Genomic DNA, 18,601 nt, shown 5'->3' on the forward strand with positions numbered 1-18,601 from the left:
AGATCAGCCTTAGTCAGCGGTTTCATGCACACCCACAGATTTGGTGGAGTGTTATTTCGTGAAATGACAGCGCTAATATAGAAGCCAGCCAAATTAGTGACTGTGTCGCGAGATTGTTCACGGATTTCGTGGTGTTAAATTTCGCGAGAGATTATCCACGAATTTTGTGGAGTTTATTTCGCGAGGTCACTAATAATATTTAATACTTCTTGATAATATTAGAAGTTTCATAGAGGCTAATTAAGAGGCTATTATCAATAATTGTGTATATTATTTCTCCAAATAGAGAATTATTTAATATATATTGCACTAGTGATCACAGTATAATATTTACTAATTGCCAACCCACAACAGGGTAGGATATTAACACTGACTAGTTGAACTATTATTGCTCATCCTAGTCCCATTATTACCATAGTCAGTTGTACTATATTAAACAACCTAACACCATTAATGAATGGTCCAGACCCTATTTTGGGTGTAATTTTTATCAACTCGAGTTGAGTTGTATATATAATAATTTACTTATGATCATTACACCTTTGAGTGATTAATTAGTGTCTCTACCATCCTAGGGTGATATAGAAGAGCTAACCTAAAGGTACTTCCAGTGACACTGGTTTATCACTCAAATCATTAGTGTGTATGATTGTATATATATAATGTGTATTAATTTTAAGTGCTAACCTCTAGTAGAGGTAGGATTATTGCCTAGTGAGTGCAGAATTTGACCCTAGGCTACCATCAGTGCTTGTTCAGTATTATGAGCAGCCCAAGTACAAGCCCCACAAGGCTTCACCAACTAGCCAGTATGGATAATGCAGGGAGAATGAAAAGAACCCTTGCAGGTCTTAAAGGCCACTTAACAAGACAGATCAAGAAATGTGAAGATTTGTTACAACAATCTCCAGTTGATTATGCTGACCTGGAAAGCTATTATCAAGCAGCTGCAGGTAAATTTGAGCAAATCAAATGCCAAATGGCTGTCCTTGTGGGGACAGACTACTACCATCAATTCATTGGTAGCCCTACTAAATATCAGGGCATAACCATGTTAAACTCTGCAGGAGGTAAATTACTCTCAGGCCCAGTATCAAGCCTGAGGAGACCTATGCCTGCAGATAAACAATACCAATAGAAATCTAAATTTGTCAGCTTATTATATTTCTCCAGTAGCATTATACTAAGGAGATTACAGCTGACTATACCAACAGAGGTTGATGTTAGTATCATCATTTGAAGCTGAAGATGAGTTCATGAGGCTTCAGTGGCAAATCAGTGAACAGTAGCCTAAAACAGCTACAAGTCACTGCGACCAATGTCACTGAACCCACTGCAGTCTCAGAACCATACTTTACTTTAATGATGAGCTATTCAATCTTCTGAATCAATTAACTAAATTAAACCCCAATAAATCTGATGACTGATTTGATACATTTATTATTTAATCAAGATGTATTCCATGGGCCTCAGTGTTTATATATCAGTGACCAGTTACCTGAAGAAACTTCAAGTTATATCTAATGTCACTGATCTCACTGCAGTCCCTGAATCATACTTGACTGTAGTACTTGATCACATTCAGTCTTCTGGGTTAAATAATATGTAATTAGGCTTGAATATTAGCCTTTCAAGAGTTGACAGGGAAATGAAATCGCATTAGACTTCTAACCCCTGCAACTCTAGTACGGGACATCCGTCCTGTACGAACAGACGCACAAATGTGTGATTACTAACTACTAACATCAAATTAATCAAATAATTCGAAGGAGGAGTATCGGTGTTCGTCTGTTCTAAATAGGACTTCGACCCGTGAGCAGCCCCTGGGGAATTATGTCGGAAAATCCGACACCATTTAATAATCATACAGATAATAGCTGTATTGTATAAACAAGTTACCCATAGAAAACGTAACTTGTAGTGGAATTACCGTCTATAGAAAACGGGATATCATCATCACATACTATTATAATTCACCAGCTATTCTGCTGGGAATTATTCTTAAATACATTAGTCTTTGGACTTTACCATTATAAAAACATCTTATATAAATTAACTTAATTATCAATATTAAAGTAGAGTAAATGTGACCCTTCTATCACTTTCTGTCATGTGGACAATGTAAGCCAGGCGTGAGGGAGGAAGGAGGGCAGCCATTGTTGTGTCACATCCGAGACGCGTGGAGCAAATTCGGCTCCTATCATATCTGGACAATGTCGGCCAGGCGTCAATAGTATGGAGTGTTAGACGCAGCCATTGTTTATACGAGACCAGAGGCTCACACGGGAGCAAATTCGGCTCCTGTTAATTTTACTTGGACGTAGTGTTATGGAAACCAAAGGTGTACCATTTTCAACACGCTGTCAACAAATTCAAGTTAAGTGTTCTTTCCGAAACCCATGTATCTTCATTTATGGCCATTAATGTCATTATATAGGGTGATCCGGTTAGAGCACGTGGAAGCCTCAAACTAAAGGTAATTAAGCCAGGTCTTTAAGGTTCCATGTATAGTGTTTTCTCTGATATAGCTTGTCATATATAGAATCTGGCTTTACAGCTAGCTCCCTTTTGACAGGTCAAGACGAGGAAGGCTTTGTGCATCAGGTACTGGGTGATGGAAGCTACCTCAAAGAGGATAATTTGGTGTCTACACCCTAGTTATACCTGGTGGACTAGCCTGCTGTACTATAAGATAAGGAACCTCTTCAATGTATGTAGTCTATTACTGTAGTTTGATTGGCTGCATATATATTCAATTAATATAAACCCCCCTAATGTGTAGAGGATCGATTTGTGAGATTAAGAGATTATTGCAGAAATACAGTCCACTTATCATTATACAAATTGCTATCGAAGTATATAAATTAACTTAAATATAAATTCATATAAATTAAATAAATATAAATCTCACAGGTCGGTTCCCACACAGTCGCCCCTGTCACCTTTATTCTTATACAGCGTGACGATGTTGGCATCCCTCATGTCCTGTGGCACCTCTCCTTCTTCCCAGCAGAGGCAGAGAATTTCATGCAGCTCCATGAGCAGGCTACCTCTGCAGCACTTCAAGGTCTCAGCAGGAATGCCATCTTTGCCAGGAGCTTTACCAGAAGCAAGGGAGTCTAGGGCATCGCTGAGTTCTTCCAGGGCCGGTTCGCTGTCGAGCTCCATTAACACAGGCAGACACTCAATGGCGTTCAGGGCGTCTTCGGTGACCACATTGTCCCTGGCGTATAGCTCAGAGTAGTGCTTGACCCAGCGCTTCAGCTGCAGTGTCTGGTCCTGAATCACCTCGCCTGTGGCAGATTTCAGAGGAGCGGTCTTCCTCTGGATTGGGCCGAGGACCTGCTTGATGCCGTCATACATTCCCCTTACATTGCCTGTATCCGCTGCGGTCTGTGTTGGGTTATCTGGGGCTTGAACTCATATAATAATTATTTGATTATTACATTTAAATAAATCGAAGGACAACCCACTTTTGAGAAAAGAGGGAAAACGAATAATGGTGATTATTAGATTGACACTAGAGAACCAGTGCCTATGCATAATAATTAAATAAATAATCACTTGAGAATAATGAATAGTCTGTATTATTAATTAATTAAAGTCAAAGCCTCAAATATCAACATTGGGGGGGGGGGGGTATTTCTAGACGTTCATATATATCTAGGAACCAGTGTGGTTCGTTACTAGTTCATTGTTGAGTTAGTAACATAGCAAATCTAAACTAAAATAGATTCAAAGATATGATACCTCAAATAATGAATATTAAAGATTATGAATTATTGAGCAACAGTAAGAGCAAACACATTAATTACCAAGTCATAAATTCTGGCAGTAAATTATTTACTGTAAAGATCCTATATGAATTATATTGAAATCAGTAATAATCTTAGCTAAATTTATACAAAATAGGTGTCTTAGCTGTAAGACGACTTCTGTAACTCCATTTCGTCATTCGTCCTCGTGGTCACAGGATCCCAATAAAGAAAGAACCTGAAGTGAATTTCACGAATGAAGAGAAACAACTTGTCGACTCCTCGTATACACGCTGCAATCAGGGAAATATACGTAGCATTTTATTAAGCTACAAATTATTTCAAGTATTCATTAAAGTTGAAATAAATGAAGAAAATCAACTAACGTTGTGTGTTTGTTGTTCATTCTTCGTTACGACAGACTACCCACAAATATACAACCTAGAATGATGCATCAAGCAAGATTGGTATACTTAACATGAGCGTATCAAATACTAAGGTCTGCCGAAACCGTGTCAGCCAGTCCCAGGCGTCCACTGCTGTGTACGCGTAATTACGGGTCGTGGCTTCAATTGTTGACGCGTTATTAACTGGCAGGGCACTGTAGAACACGTGGGAAGGTAATTGGTGACTATTGGTAGAGTTGCAACGTAATTCTTGTTGGAAATCTCTTCAGTCACTACCACGCGTCTCACCTCTCTCATCGCCAGGAATGCCTCGTGCGCAATGGCGTCACCGCTCTCCCTCAACCCGTCTCCCGCATTCACAACAGAAATTACTAATCACGGATAATTCTTTTCCGCGTAATTACTGATGTAATACGTTAATGAGAACTGGATTGCAATTATAGGGAATTAAATAATATCATATTCTCATTAAATGGTGTTAAACGAGAAATGCAGAGGATGTCTATTCTCTCCATAGCATTCGTACGTAACAGATAAAACTGCTACTAGATAATAATTTCAGTTAATAACTCTCGGTTTTGGGTTATTGGGAGTTATATTATCCGTAGTTAATTATTACACGGAATACTGATAATTTTAGAGAACCACATTCAATTCTCTAACATATTGGTAATAAACGTGTCTAGATAGACATTATCTGATGCAATCTTGCTACACGATGTCGTGAGAATTCTAGCACTAATGTGCGGATAAAGAAATATTAAATTAGGTTGACACTACCGTTAGTGAAATTAATAACTACTGTAGGTAGTATATAATAATGATGTATTATAATACAATGGTATTTAGTTAGTGTTGGAAATTTCCAACAGTCTGTATCTGGGAGCAGAGCTGGAGCCAATAGTTGTTGGCACATCGCCTGGCGCTCTGCTGCACTGTGCAGCGGACAGCCCGAAGGATCTGTAAGTTGCGCTGACTTGGGCAGGCTTTGTAGGCTGCCAAGGTGTTTCTCTTCTCGTCGATGACAGGTGTCATCTCTTCCGAGTGAGTTTCGAACCAGTCTGCCGACCTGCTGGTCTTCTTGCCAAAGGTGGAAATGGCAGCGTTGAACACAGCGTCTCTGAAGTACTCCCATCTTTTACAGGCAGTGACCCCGGCTGGGCCAGGGAGAGCTTCCTCGAGCACGCATGCAAAATCTACCACCTTGTCCTGGTTGCGGGTCTTGGTGGTGTCGATGCGAGGTCTGCCCACCTTTTTCGAGTTATGAATGTTCTTTGGTTGCATCTTGACCCTGCTACATACCAGGGAGTGGTCGGTGTCACAGACAGCACTCTGGTAGCTACACGTAATCTTGACGCTGGGTAGACTTGCACGCCTGGTAAGAATCAGGTCAAGCTGGTGCCAGTGCTTGGATCTAGGGTGTCTCCAAGATACTTGGTGTTGAGGCTTTGTGCCGAAAAACGTGTTGGTGACACAAAGACCATGAAGGCAGCAGAGTTCTAGCAGACGTTGCCCGTTCTCATTCATCCTCCCTATGCCGAATTGACCCAGACAAGTGGGCCAAAAGTTGTGATCGGCACCCACTCTGGTGTTGAAGTCGCCGAGGATGAACAGTGGCTCCTTTACAGGGATTCTCGCTATGACTCTGTTGCGGTCATCATAGAATTTTTCCTTTGCCTCTGCTGGAGAAGTCATGGGTGGTGCATATGCACTAATTACATTGACTGGTCCTGTTTGGGAGCCCAGTTGCAGAGACAGAATTCGTTCGGTTTCCCCCATCAGTGGCATAATATGTCCCAACAGTGCATTCCTGATGGCAAATCCCACACCATGTTCTCTGGTCTCATCAGGTGGTTTTCCTTGCCAGAAGAAAGAGAAGGTCCTCTCTCTCACAGATCCTGATCCAGGGAGCCTGGTCTCTTGGAGAGCAACAATATCCATCTGCAGTTTGCTCAGCTCCCTATCGATGATTGCTGTTTTTCGGGCGTCATTGATTTCCTGCAGGTCGTCAGAGAAACCTGGTGTCAGTGTCCTGACGTTCCATGTGCCCAGCTTTAGGGCAGTTGATATTTTCTTCTTAGGTTTGGTATTGCTTGGTGCAAAGTTGTCAGGCCGCTTGTCGGTTTTCACCCTAAACCCCACGCACCCAGTGAGGTTAACGGACCGTGGCGAGGCAACACCTTATTGGCTGGGATTTGCCCAGCTTGAGGCGGGCGGTAGCTGCCCAGTGGGGTACGATGACCCCTCCCACCGTCGGAAGCAACCCCTAGCGTCACACTCTTCGCCAATCGAGCAGAAGACTTAAAACCGGTAGACTGTCGCTTCCTGTGTTGGTTCGACGCTGTGAGGCAAAGCTGGAGTGCTCTCTCCAGGGCGCAAAGCCTGGGTAGGTAGATGTGGATAAGCTGTTACCCATGCAGCAGGCCCCCCCTCTTCACGTTGCTGAAATTATCCAATAGAAAGGCAAATGCCAATACATATGGTTCCAGCAACGTCGCAGGAGCTGCCAGAACGAGGTCGACGTCAACAACGAGCTGCCTTAGGGGCTCCAACTCCGGATTTTACCTCGAGGTTGATTCCTGAAGCCTTTCCCATAAAAGGATATGGCCGCAAGGCAGCGGAGGTTTAAAATCAGGGTTTTCCTTCCCCTAGATGGGCTGCCTTCCCAAGCTATCGAGTCCCATCTACCCGGAGCAGCTGGTTTTAAGGCGCCAGAAGAACGCCCTCGCCCCTTCTCCTGTCGGTAAAAGCAGTTCCGCCGGACTTAGACTAAGCCACCCGTGCAGGCCAGGAGTTGGACTTGGTTGTCAGAGGCTATTTGAGACGCATGCCATATAGGAGCATTTTATAGGTCATGGGAGCTCGTCCCCCATTACCACCCCCTGTCTATGACAACCCATTGGAACCAATATTGATACAAAGCAAAACCATAATATGTAAACTTATCTGTGAGAACAAGATAATTACCTGGGTCGTAACAGTCTGTTGAGCTCAGTGTTCAGATAAAGGGCGTCTGAGATTGTGAGCCCAGGTACACAAACTCGTGGACTGCCTCCAGCACATAGTCTGCGATGTTTATACAGGATTACTCTTTGACGTCTTGTCCCATCTCCTGTGTCTACTTCAGGCTGATTGTCAGGCCGAAGACTGAACACGCTTCGGCAAAGCGATTGAGTAGCTGCTGCAGGCCTTCTGCTGTGTGTGGTGATCGCTGCGTCGTTGGCGATGAGGAACTCCCTGAGGATTTGCATCTGTACTTTCGTCTTTGCTCGGAGTCTGGATAGATTATAGAGCGTTCCATCAGATCTTGTACGAAGATAGATGCCTTCTGTAGGTGTTCCAAAGGCATGCTTCATGAGGATCGCGAAGAGGTCGAACAGGGTTGGAGCATAAACGCACCCCTGTTTAACAGCACTGTTGATGTTGAATGGTTCAGAAGTTCAGCTGTTACACACGACTGTTCCCTTCATGTCCTTGTGGAACAATTGTATCATGTTGAGTAAGGTGGGTGGGCAGCCAACTTTGGCCAAGATCCTGAAGAGTCCATCTGGAGCCTGACCAAAATGACCCTGGCGGAGAGTTTGCCAACAACGCTGAGGAGGGAGATGCCACGATAGTTGTTGAAATCGCTTCTGTCACCTTTATTTTTGTAGAGAGTGATGATGTTTGCATCTCTCATGTCTTGTGGCACCGAGCCCTCCCTCCAGCACTGGCACAGAAGTTCGTGAAACTCAGTTTTAAGTGTTCCACAAGCGCACTTGAGAACGTCAGGCGGAATCCCATCGTCTGAGGATGTGGATCAGAGGCCTCGGGACTTACACAAGAGCAGGTGTGGGAAAGGATTTCCTCAGGGAATCCTTTCCCTGAGGAAAGTGAATCCACTGCTTTCTCAACTTCTTTCACAGTTAGTTCAAGATCAAGTTCTTCCATGATGGGCAGGCACTCGATTGTATCCAAGCCCTCTATAATGATCAAGTTCTCTCTGGAGTAGAGTTCGGAGTAATGTTCCACCCAGCAATTCATCTGTTGATCACGGTCATTAATGATCTCTCCAGTGGCTGACTTTAGAGGTGCCGTCCTGTTTTGTGTAGGGCCTGTTGTCTGTTTGATCCCTTCGTACATGCCTCTTATGTTGCCGACAGTGACCGCAGTCTGGATGCTGGAACAGAGTCGGAGCCAGTAATCATTAGCACAACGCCTCGCAGTGTGTTGAACTCTACTGCGGGCAGTACGGAGGGCCTGTAGGTTCCTTCCTGAGGGCAGGTTCTTGTGGTACTATATTGCCCTAAGCATTGTTGACCAGACCACACACTAGAAAGTGAAGGGACGACGACGTTTCGGTCAGTCCTGGACCATTCTTAAGTCGATTGTGACAACCGACTTGAGAATGGTCCAGGACGGACCGAAACGTCGTCGTCCCTTCACCTTCTAGTGTGTGGTCTGGTCAACATACTTCAGCCACGTTATTGTGACTCATCGCCTGCCCTAAGCATTTGTTGCATCCAAACTCTCTAACTATCCCATTAAATTATTCTATTTCCGGTATATTTAGTATCTAATTTGGAACACTGGGTAGTAACGTCCTCCCGGCCTTCCTGGATAGTAACGTCCTCCTGGATAGTAACGTCCTCCTGGCCCTCCAGGATAGTAACCTTATCCAATCTAATTTTCATTGACAATATTTCCTTTGCTTCTCTATATGTTTCTAAGCTATCGTAATACCAATAGTTCACTTGGTTATGATTTTTATGAAAAAAACAATTCCTCCTACTTATTGCGTGTGTTCTTAATTTAATAAGTGGTATTGTATAGCTTGTTATCATATAATATAGTCGGTTTGTACCTACGCTGAAGTCAATGATTACAAAATTTTCTGGGATTAATGTAAGATATAATGATCGTATAATCCTGCACTATTCACCTAATTTTTCAGGCTTCCTGAAAAACGACTTCAATTGATTTTTCATGCATCTCTGTGTATAGGAGCCAAGGCAGATAAATGGAAAAAAATTAAAATAGTTCCAATCTTCAAAAGCTTGCAGCAGGTAAGACCCCCTAATAATAGACCTGTATCAGGCCTGTAACAAGTGTAATAGTCAAAATACTTGAAAAAAAATATAAGTAAAACCAAATGGGTAGAACAGCTGGAGAAAAATTATATAATAACAGACAGTATGGATTTTGATCTGGGAGATGTTACGGTATATCGTATTCGTGTTATTTCATCGCATAAAGGCACGATTATTTAAGTCATACGTTCATTATTACAGGAAGAACGAGGTTAACAACCATGGAGGTCGTTAACGGTCAGCACGGTATGGCTCGTCCGGTGGCGGGAATGTCTGTTAGCCAATCAGAACCACCGGGCGAGGTAACGTGTGCTGGCCGGAGCATGTGGAGAGACAGACATCTACTCCCCTCCATTGAGTCAACAGGCTGTCGTCGCGTTTGGATGTGTGACCAACGGACCCAACTGTTAGTGTGCTCCACCCTCATGAAGGAAGAGGACCTCGAGGCATGGTCGACGCTCTTGAAAGTTATGGAAGATAACAGCTGTGAGATTTAGAGGTCGGCATGGAGGTAACGATTTTCCTGATAGCGGTACAAATTGCAGGAAAGTAGATGATTTATAAGCGGGAAGATCAATCGGATCAATCGACCGTAGCATGGTCGTAGTATCTTTCTCTCTATATATATATTTAACTGTACTTGTGTACAATGCACATATATATATACATTTAAAATATTGTATATAAGGTGATTAGAGATATATCACAATATATCCATGATGAAGTTTTATACCATCTTATTTTCTTGTCCTTTGTCAGACCTCAGCACAAAGTGTGTCGCACCTGACAACAGGTCCGGCTGAGGCTGACACCTGTTCAGATTCATGTACCCCGTTGTAGTACAACGAAGCATTAGGATAAACATTCAGAATAAACCTAAATTAAATGTGTTGGGTTGTCAACAGTTCGATCCCAACAGAGATCCTGTGTAACGAATTTACGGAGTTTCTATGATAGAGCCACAGAGATTTTACAGGAAAGATATGGTTATGCTGACCGTATTTATCTGGCCCTAAAAATGGTTTTCGACAGAGTCACACATAAGAGGATAATATGGAAACTGGAACATGCTGGAGGAGTGACAGGGAGCCTTCGAACATGGATAACAAAATTTCAAACCGGTAGAAAAATAAGAGCAGTAATCAGAGGCAATGGATTAGACAGGAGAAATGTCAGGAGTGGAGTACCACAGGGTTCAGTTCTTGCACCAGTAATGTTCAGTGTCTGCATAAATGACCTACCAGAAGGAATATGGAATTATATGAACATGTTGACCACACCACACACTAGAAATTGAAGGGACGACGACGTTTCGGTCCGTCCTGGACCATTCTCAAGTCGATTGTGATGAGGACAGGTAGGGACAGGCATTAAATAGGCAAGAGAGAGCTGAGGAGGAAAGTCAGGTGTAGGGGATAGTAGAAACGTCGTCGTCCTCTCAATTTCTAGTGTGTGGTCTGGTCAACATACTTCAGCCACGTTACTGTGACTCATCGCCTGCTTATATGAACATGTTTGGTGATGACGCTAAGATGCTAGTGACGGTAACAAACACACACGATCTCCATGCCCTTTAAGAAGGCCTGTTTTTGGCACTCTCATGGAGGCAGGTTAACCATCGCAAGGTGTCAGGAATACATTCTTGAGGCTCCAGTATGTCACGTGTACCTAAGGTCTTGAGGCTCCAGTATGTCACGTGTACCTAAGGTCTTGAGGCTCCAGTATGTCACGTGTACCTAAGGTCTTGAGGCTCCAGTATGTCACGTGTACCTAAGGTCTTGAGGCTCCAGTATGTCACGTGTACCTAAGGTCTTGAGGCTCCAGTATGTCACGTGTACCTAAGGTCTTGAGGCTCCAGTATGTCACGTGTACCTAAGGTTCTAATCTTTATGTACACAAATACAGACATACAAACTGACAGCAATTAACAGAGGAAGGTAATAAAAAAAAACAATAATACAGACAAAGAATTAAGAATTAGGCTAAGTATGTCCTCAGAGTAAGCACCAGAAGGTGGCAACACTACTGTTCAACTGACGACCACCGCCGTCAACACCTCCGCCGTCAACACCACCGCCGTCAACACCACCGACGACCACCGCCGTCAACACCACCGACGACCACCGCCGTCAACACCACCGACGACCACCGCCGTCAACACCACCGACGACCGCCGCCGTCAACACCACCGACGACCACCACCGTCAACACCACCGACGACCACCGCCGTCAACACCACCGACGACCACCACCGTCAACACCATCGACGACCACCGCCGTCAACACCACCGACGACCACCGCCGTCAACACCACCGACGACCACCACCGTCAACACCACCGACGACCACCGCCGTCAACACCACCGACGACCACCGCCGTCAACACCACCGACGACCGCCGCCGTCAACACCACCGACGACCACCGCCGTCAACACCACCGACGACCACCGCCGTCAACACCACCGCCGTCAACACCACCGACGACCACCGCCGTCAACACCACCGACGACCGCCGCCGTCAACACCACCGACGACCGCCACCGTCAACACCACCGACGACCACCGCCGTCAACACCACCGCCGTCAACACCACCGACGACCGCCGCCGTCAACACCACCGATGACCACCACCGTCAACACCACCGACGACCACCGCCGTCAACACCACCGACGACCACCGCCGTCAACACCTCCGCCGTCAACACCACCGACGACCACCGCCGTCAACACCACCGACGACCACCGCCGTCAACACCACCGACGACCACCACCGTCAACACCACCGACGACCACCGCCGTCAACACCACCGACGACCACCGCCGTCAACACCACCGACGACCGCCGCCGTCAACACCACCGACGACCACCGCCGTCAACACCACCGACGACCACCGCCGTCAACACCACCGACGACCACCGCCGTCAACACCACCGACGACCGCCGCCGTCAACACCACCGACGACCGCCGCCGTCAACACCACCGACGACCACCGCCGTCAACACCACCGCCGTCAACACCACCGACGACCACCGCCGTCAACACCACCGACGACCGCCGCCGTCAACACCACCGATGACCACCACCGTCAACACCACCGACGACCACCGCCGTTAACACCACCGACGACCACCGCCGTCAACACCTCCGCCGTCAACACCACCGACGACCACCGCCGTTAACACCACCGACGACCGCCGCCGTCAACACCACCGACGACCACCGCCGTCAACACCACCGACGACCACCACCGTCAACACCACCGACGACCACCGCCGTCAACACCACCGACGACCACCGCCGTCAACACCACTGCCGTCAACACCACCGACGACCACCGCCGTCAACACCACCGACGACCACCGCCGTTAACACCACCGACGACCACCGCCGTCAACACCATCGACGACCACCGCCGTCAACACCACCGACGACCACCGCCGTCAACACCACCGACGACCACCGCCGTCAACACCACCGACGACCACCGCCGTCAACACCACCGACGACCACCGCCGTCAACACCACCGAAGACCACCGCCGTCAACACCACCGACGACCACCGCCGTCAACACCACCGACGACCACCGCCGTCAACACCACCGACGACCACCACCGTCAACACCACCGACGACCGACGCCGTCAACACCACCGACGACCACCGCCGTCAACACCACCTACGACCACCGCCGTCAGCACTCTGGAGGATGGACACACACTGATTTATCTCTTTAATTACAAAGAACATTATATAGAAAAAAAATATTAGAGCCAAACATGATTCAACATACACAGATCACACACGGCTGAAACAGGAAGACCAACATGCAAGAAGCAACATGTAAAGCTAGTGAGCAAACACGACAGTAATCAAGTGCATTACACAGAACACGTAAATTAGAAGCAAAACACACACTAGTTACACAACACGAAACAACATACACACAGCCATGCAAAGAAAGGCCAAGAGAACACACAGTCACACAACACACACACGAGCTAGGTAAGTATAGCTATGTACACATATATTAGAAACACAAATAACAGGTGCCATTGGTCGCCGACAGTTTCATTACTGTAGCAAAGTTCGCGAACGATACACAATACAAAATACAACACACAAGAAACACTGGAAAAGAACAGCTTTTAAAACTGCAACACAATACACCTGCACAAAATACAGTAGGAAATACAGGCATGGTTACATAACATGTGACAGGCACCATGAGATGACTCATAAAATACAGTGTCGTTACTCAGTGATGGTGACAACAGTGTCGTTACTCAGTGATGGTGACAACAGTGTCGTTACTCAGTGATGGTGACAACCGTGTCGTTACACAGTGATGGTGACAACAGTGTCGTTACTCAATGATGGTGACAACAGTGTCGTTACTCAGTGATGGTGACAACAGTGTCGTTACTCAGTGATGGTGACAACAGTGTCGTTACACAGTGATGGTGACAACAGTGTCGTTACTCAGTGATGGTGACAACAGTGTCGTTACACAGTGATGGTGACAACAGTGTCGTTACACAGTGATGGTGACAACAGTGTCGTTACTCAGTGATGGTGACAACAGTGTCGTTACTCAGTGATGGTGACAACAGTGTCGTTACTCAGTGATGGTGACAACAGTGTCGTTACTCAGTGATGGTGACAACAGTGTCGTTACACAGTGATGGTGACAACAGTGTCGTTACTCAGTGATGGTGACAACAGTGTCGTTACTCAGTGATGGTGACAACAGTGTCGTTACACAGTGATGGTGACAACAGTGTCGTTACACAGTGATGGTGACAACAGTGTCGTTACTCAGAAATGAATGCAAAGTAATGAAACTAGGTGGTGGAAACATGAGGCCAGACACAGGATACAGAATGGAAGATGAAGTACTTCATGAAACAGACAGAGAGAAATATCTAGAAGTTGATATCACACCAAACCTGTCTCCTGAAGCTCACATCACAAGAATAACATGAGCGGCGTATGCGAGGCTGGCTAACATCAGAACTGCCTTCAGGAACCTGTGTAAGGAATCATTCAGAACCTTGTACACCACATATGTAAGACCAATCCTGGAGTATGCGGCCCCAGAATGGAGCCCGTACCTTGTTAAGCACAAAACGAAGCTTGAAAAAGTTTAGAGGTATTCCACTAGGCTTCTCCCAGAACTAAGAGGCATGAGTTACAAGGACAGGCTGCGTGTAATGCACCTCACGACACTGGAAGACAGAGGAGTAAGGAGAGATATGATCACTACCTACAAAATTGTCAGAGGAAATGATAGGGTAGATAGAGATAAACTTTTTTAACACAGGTGGTACGCAAACAAGGGGACACAGGTGGAAACTGAGTACCCAAATGAGCCACAGGGACGATAGAAAGAACTTTTTCAGCATTCACCACCCGGGAGAGAGTGCCACATGCTAGCTAAAATGTAATGGAAAGTCTCTGATACAGGGAAAAGGTGGAAAAGGGGAGCATAGCCAAACAGGACAGTGCAGTTTGGACAATAAGGAGCAGGGCGGCACTTCATTAAGTGCACACAGAAATCACAATAGCGTGATACATCAAATGAACCAATTCACATGGCTTGTAACGAGGGTTCGAACCTACGTCCGAGAGGATCCCAGACGCTGCCTTAATCGACTGAGCTACGACATGGTATAAGAATTGCAACCAGGAAATCATCTTGATTTACCAACGGTTCCTGCAGTCTCTCCGAGACACAAACAGGTTTTACGCAATTCCTCCATGCACCCGAGCTACTGACATTGCTATTGATATAGCTATGCACCCGAGTTATTGACATAGCTCGGGTGCATGAGAGAATTGCGTGAAACCCTGGTTTGTGTCTTGGAGAGACTGCAGGAACCGTTGGTAAATCAAGTAAGTAAGTAATTATCAAAAGAAGGCACCAAGCCGGGGAGCCTGTGTAGCACCATCAAATGTGCGGAATAATCAGAGGGCGCTAAATATCACCAAGGATGCCAATACGAGAACAGAAATGCATAAGGCGAACGATATCAAAAGTATCCGATTCACCAAGAATTCTATCGTGTGACAAGTGACCGCGAGAGACGGTCGGAAAGCAAGAGACACGCTCGTCCTGGAAGTCAGGACATTCAACAAGGATATACACGACCGTAAGAGGGACAATGCAATTTGGACAATAAGAAGCAGGGCGGCACTCCATTAAGTGACTGTGAGTTAAGCTAATATGCCTAAGATGGAACCTCTCCAGAGCCGTTTCCCACCGCCGGTTACGGTGGCAGGAGGAAGGCTACGAGGACACTCAATGCTTAAGAGCACGCAGTTTGTTACCAACAACTGAAGACCAACAAGCCTGCCAACGGGCAAGGATCGAGGAAGGAATAACCGGATAAAAGTAGGAAAAAGGAATACGTTTACGGGAAACGGGACAAGAGCGGATAGCCTCTCTAGCGACAGCATCCGCACGCTCATTTAAAGAAACACCAACATGGCTGGGAACCCAGCAAAACTCAACGGATTTAAATTTACTAGAGATAAGAAACAGCCAATGTTGAATCTCGACGACAACGGGATGGACAGGATTAAAGGACCCGAGAGCCATGAGGGCACTACGAGAGTCAACAACAACTACAAAGGAAGACTGACAACGAGAAAGCAGGAGACGGAGAGAATTGAGAATAGCATAACGTTCTGCTGTGAAGATGCTAGTCTCCGGAGGTAAGCGACACATATAAGTGCAATCAGGAAAAACAACAGAGTAGCCAACACCGTCCGCAGACTTAGACCCATCGGTGAAGACAGAAACGGAGCGGGAGTGAGAAGAAAAGTGCTCAAGAAAAAGGTGTTTCAGAACCGTAGGAGGAGTAAAAGTTTTAGTAATGCGGGTCAAGGATGTACAAAACTTCGGAACGGGGACCCTCCACAGGGGCAAGGAAGGAACAATACGAGGAGAAATATGAGAAAGACGAATGGAAATAGAAACCTGTAAGTGAGACTGCCGGACAGAAAGAGGGAGGTGATGAAGAGGAACAGAAACTACAGGAGGGGTAAAAGTCAAAGCACAACAGAGGCACAAGATAGCGAAGACAGTAGCGATCACGGCGGTCCTGGAGAGATAGGAAGCCAGTGTCAACATACAAGCTGAGGGCGGGAGTCGAATGAAAGGCACCAGAGCTGAGGCGCAACCCAGTATGGTGCAAAGCATCAAGACGGCGAAGAGTAGAAGAAGCAGACGAGTAAGCAGGGCAACCATAATCGAGTTTAGACAGGACGAGTGAGGAATGTACTCGCCGAGGTAACGAAAAAGGACTCGTGGGGCCGTCGAAAAAAAATTAAAACGAACCCACGTAGTCTGGTTTTCCACCACTGGGGTCATAACGGGTGGCGGGTTGGGCTGGTGTGGTGGTGCGGTGCAATGTTCATGACACAGTCCCGGTGCCAGGCGGTCACACCTTCCAGTAAGCACCTGGAACAATTTCCATTCTTCTTAAGCCAACGTAAACTAAATTGACACCAAAAATCCTCACCACTAAGCCTCTCAGAGTCTGCAGCTGAGAGAGCACGACTAGAAACTTTCTCAGGACAAGCTGAGCGCTGCAGCTGTTGGCTCAGGCTAAAGTTTTCCTTTGATAAAATTATGACGCGCTGGACGAAGTGATCAAAGTTAAGGTCTAGTGAGAGATGATCAACAAGAGAAAATTATCTTCCCCTCTGATGTACTCACCTAGTGTTACTGACCTAGTTGTGCTTGCGGAGGTTGAGCTTCGGCTCTTTGGTCCCGCCTCTCAACTGTCAATCAACTGGGTGTGTGAGTGTCATCTTGCGGACGTCGTGTATTAGTGGGTGAAGTGTGTGTTTGTGGGTGTAGTGTGTGTTTGTGGGTGTAGTGTGTGTTTGTGGGTGTAGTGTGTGTTTGTGGGTGTAGTGTGTGTTTGTGGGTGTAGTGTGTGTTTGTGGGTGTAGTGTGTGTTTGTGGGTGTAGTGTGTGTTTGTGGGTGTAGTGTGTGTTTGTGGGTGTAGTGTGTGTTTGTGGGTGTAGTGTGTGATTGTGGGTGTAGTGTGTGTTTGTGGGTGTAGTGTGTGTTTGTGGGTGTAGTGTGTGTTTGTGGGTGTAGTGTGTGTTTGTGGGTGTAGTGTGTGATTGTGGGTGTAGTGTGTGTTTGTGGGTGTAGTGTGTGTTTGTGGGTGTAGTGTGTGTTTGTGGGTGTATTGTGTGTTTGTGGGTGTAGTGTGTGTTTGTGAGTGTGTGTGTGGGTGTAGTGTGTGTTTGTGGATATAATGTACTCACCTAGTTGTGCTTGTGGGGGGTTGAACTTTGTCTCTTTGGTCCCACCTCTCAACTGTCAATCAACTGATGTACAGATTCCTGAGCCTACTGGGCTCTATCATATCTACATTTGAAACTGTGTATGGAGTCAGCCTCCACCACATCACTTCTAGTGCATTCCATCTGTTAACTACTCTGACATTGAAAAAGTTCTTTCTAATGTCTCTGTGGCTCATTTGGGTACTCAGCTTCCCCCAGTGTCCACTTTTTCGTGTTCCGCCAGAGCTAAAGAGTTTGTCTTTGTCCACCCTGTCAGTTCCCCTGAGAATTTTGTAGGTGGTTATCTTGTCTCCCCTTACTCTTCTGTCGTCCAGGGACTTGCGTTTCAGCTCCTTTAGCCTTTCCTCGTAGCTCATACCTCTCAGTACAGGAACGAGTCTGGTGGCATACCGCTGAATCTTCTTTAACTTTATCTTGTTCTTCACCTAGTTGTGTTTGTGGGGGTTGAGCTTTGCTCTTTCGGTCCGCCTCTCAACTGTCAATCAACAGATTTACTAACTACTTTTTTTTCTCCACACCACACACACACACACACCCAGGAAGCAGCCCGTAACAGCTGACTAACTCCCAGGTACCTTTTTACTGCTAGTACCTTTTTTACTTTCATTCAGGGTGAAAGAAACTTTGCCCATTTGTTTCTGCCTGGTGCGGGTATCGAACCCGCGCCACAGAATTACGAGTCAAATTCAGTTAAACAAATTGTGTTTAACTTGGTATGAACTCCAAGCTGGAGCTGCATATTCCAGGATTGGTCTGACATAAGTGGTATACAGGGTCCTGAAAGATTCCTTACATAAGTTTCTTAAGGCAGTTCTTATGTTGGCCAGTCTAGCATATGCCGCTAAGGATATTCTTTTGATGTGGGCCTCTGGGGACAGGTTTGGAGTGATATCGACCCCTAGATCTTTTTCTCTATTTGACTCTTGTAGGATTTCGCCTCCCAGATGGTACCTTGTGTTCAGCCTCCTGCTCCCTTTACATAATTTCATTACTTTGCACTTTCCTGAGTTGAACTTTAGTAGCCATTTTCTAGACCACTCCTAC

At 46.1% G+C, this 18,601-nt stretch overlaps 2 protein-coding genes across 2 annotated transcripts in view; both read left to right on the top strand.

Moving 5' to 3' along the window:
* LOC123759212 (mucin-2-like) overlaps nt 1-6,791 on the top strand; it is a 72,380-nt gene extending 65,589 nt beyond the window's left edge. Inside the window, exon 9 of the mRNA XM_069325064.1 lies at nt 6,652-6,791. Within this exon, the coding sequence (XP_069181165.1) occupies nt 6,652-6,791 (140 nt within the window). The remainder of the gene's footprint in view (nt 1-6,651) is intronic.
* Nucleotides 6,792-9,656: 2,865 nt separating this feature from the next.
* Nucleotides 9,657-12,311, top strand: LOC138364977 (proteoglycan 4-like). Its single transcript, XM_069325066.1, has 2 exons — nt 9,657-9,717; nt 11,236-12,311. The coding sequence occupies exons 1-2, from the start codon at nt 9,657-9,659 to the stop codon at nt 12,309-12,311; spliced, it is 1,137 nt and encodes a 378-aa protein (XP_069181167.1).
* The last annotated feature ends 6,290 nt before the right edge of the window (nt 12,312-18,601 follow it).

Source organism: Procambarus clarkii, chromosome 15, assembly GCF_040958095.1.
Source record: "Procambarus clarkii isolate CNS0578487 chromosome 15, FALCON_Pclarkii_2.0, whole genome shotgun sequence".
In the NCBI taxonomy this organism is placed as follows: Eukaryota; Metazoa; Arthropoda; class Malacostraca; order Decapoda; family Cambaridae; genus Procambarus; species Procambarus clarkii.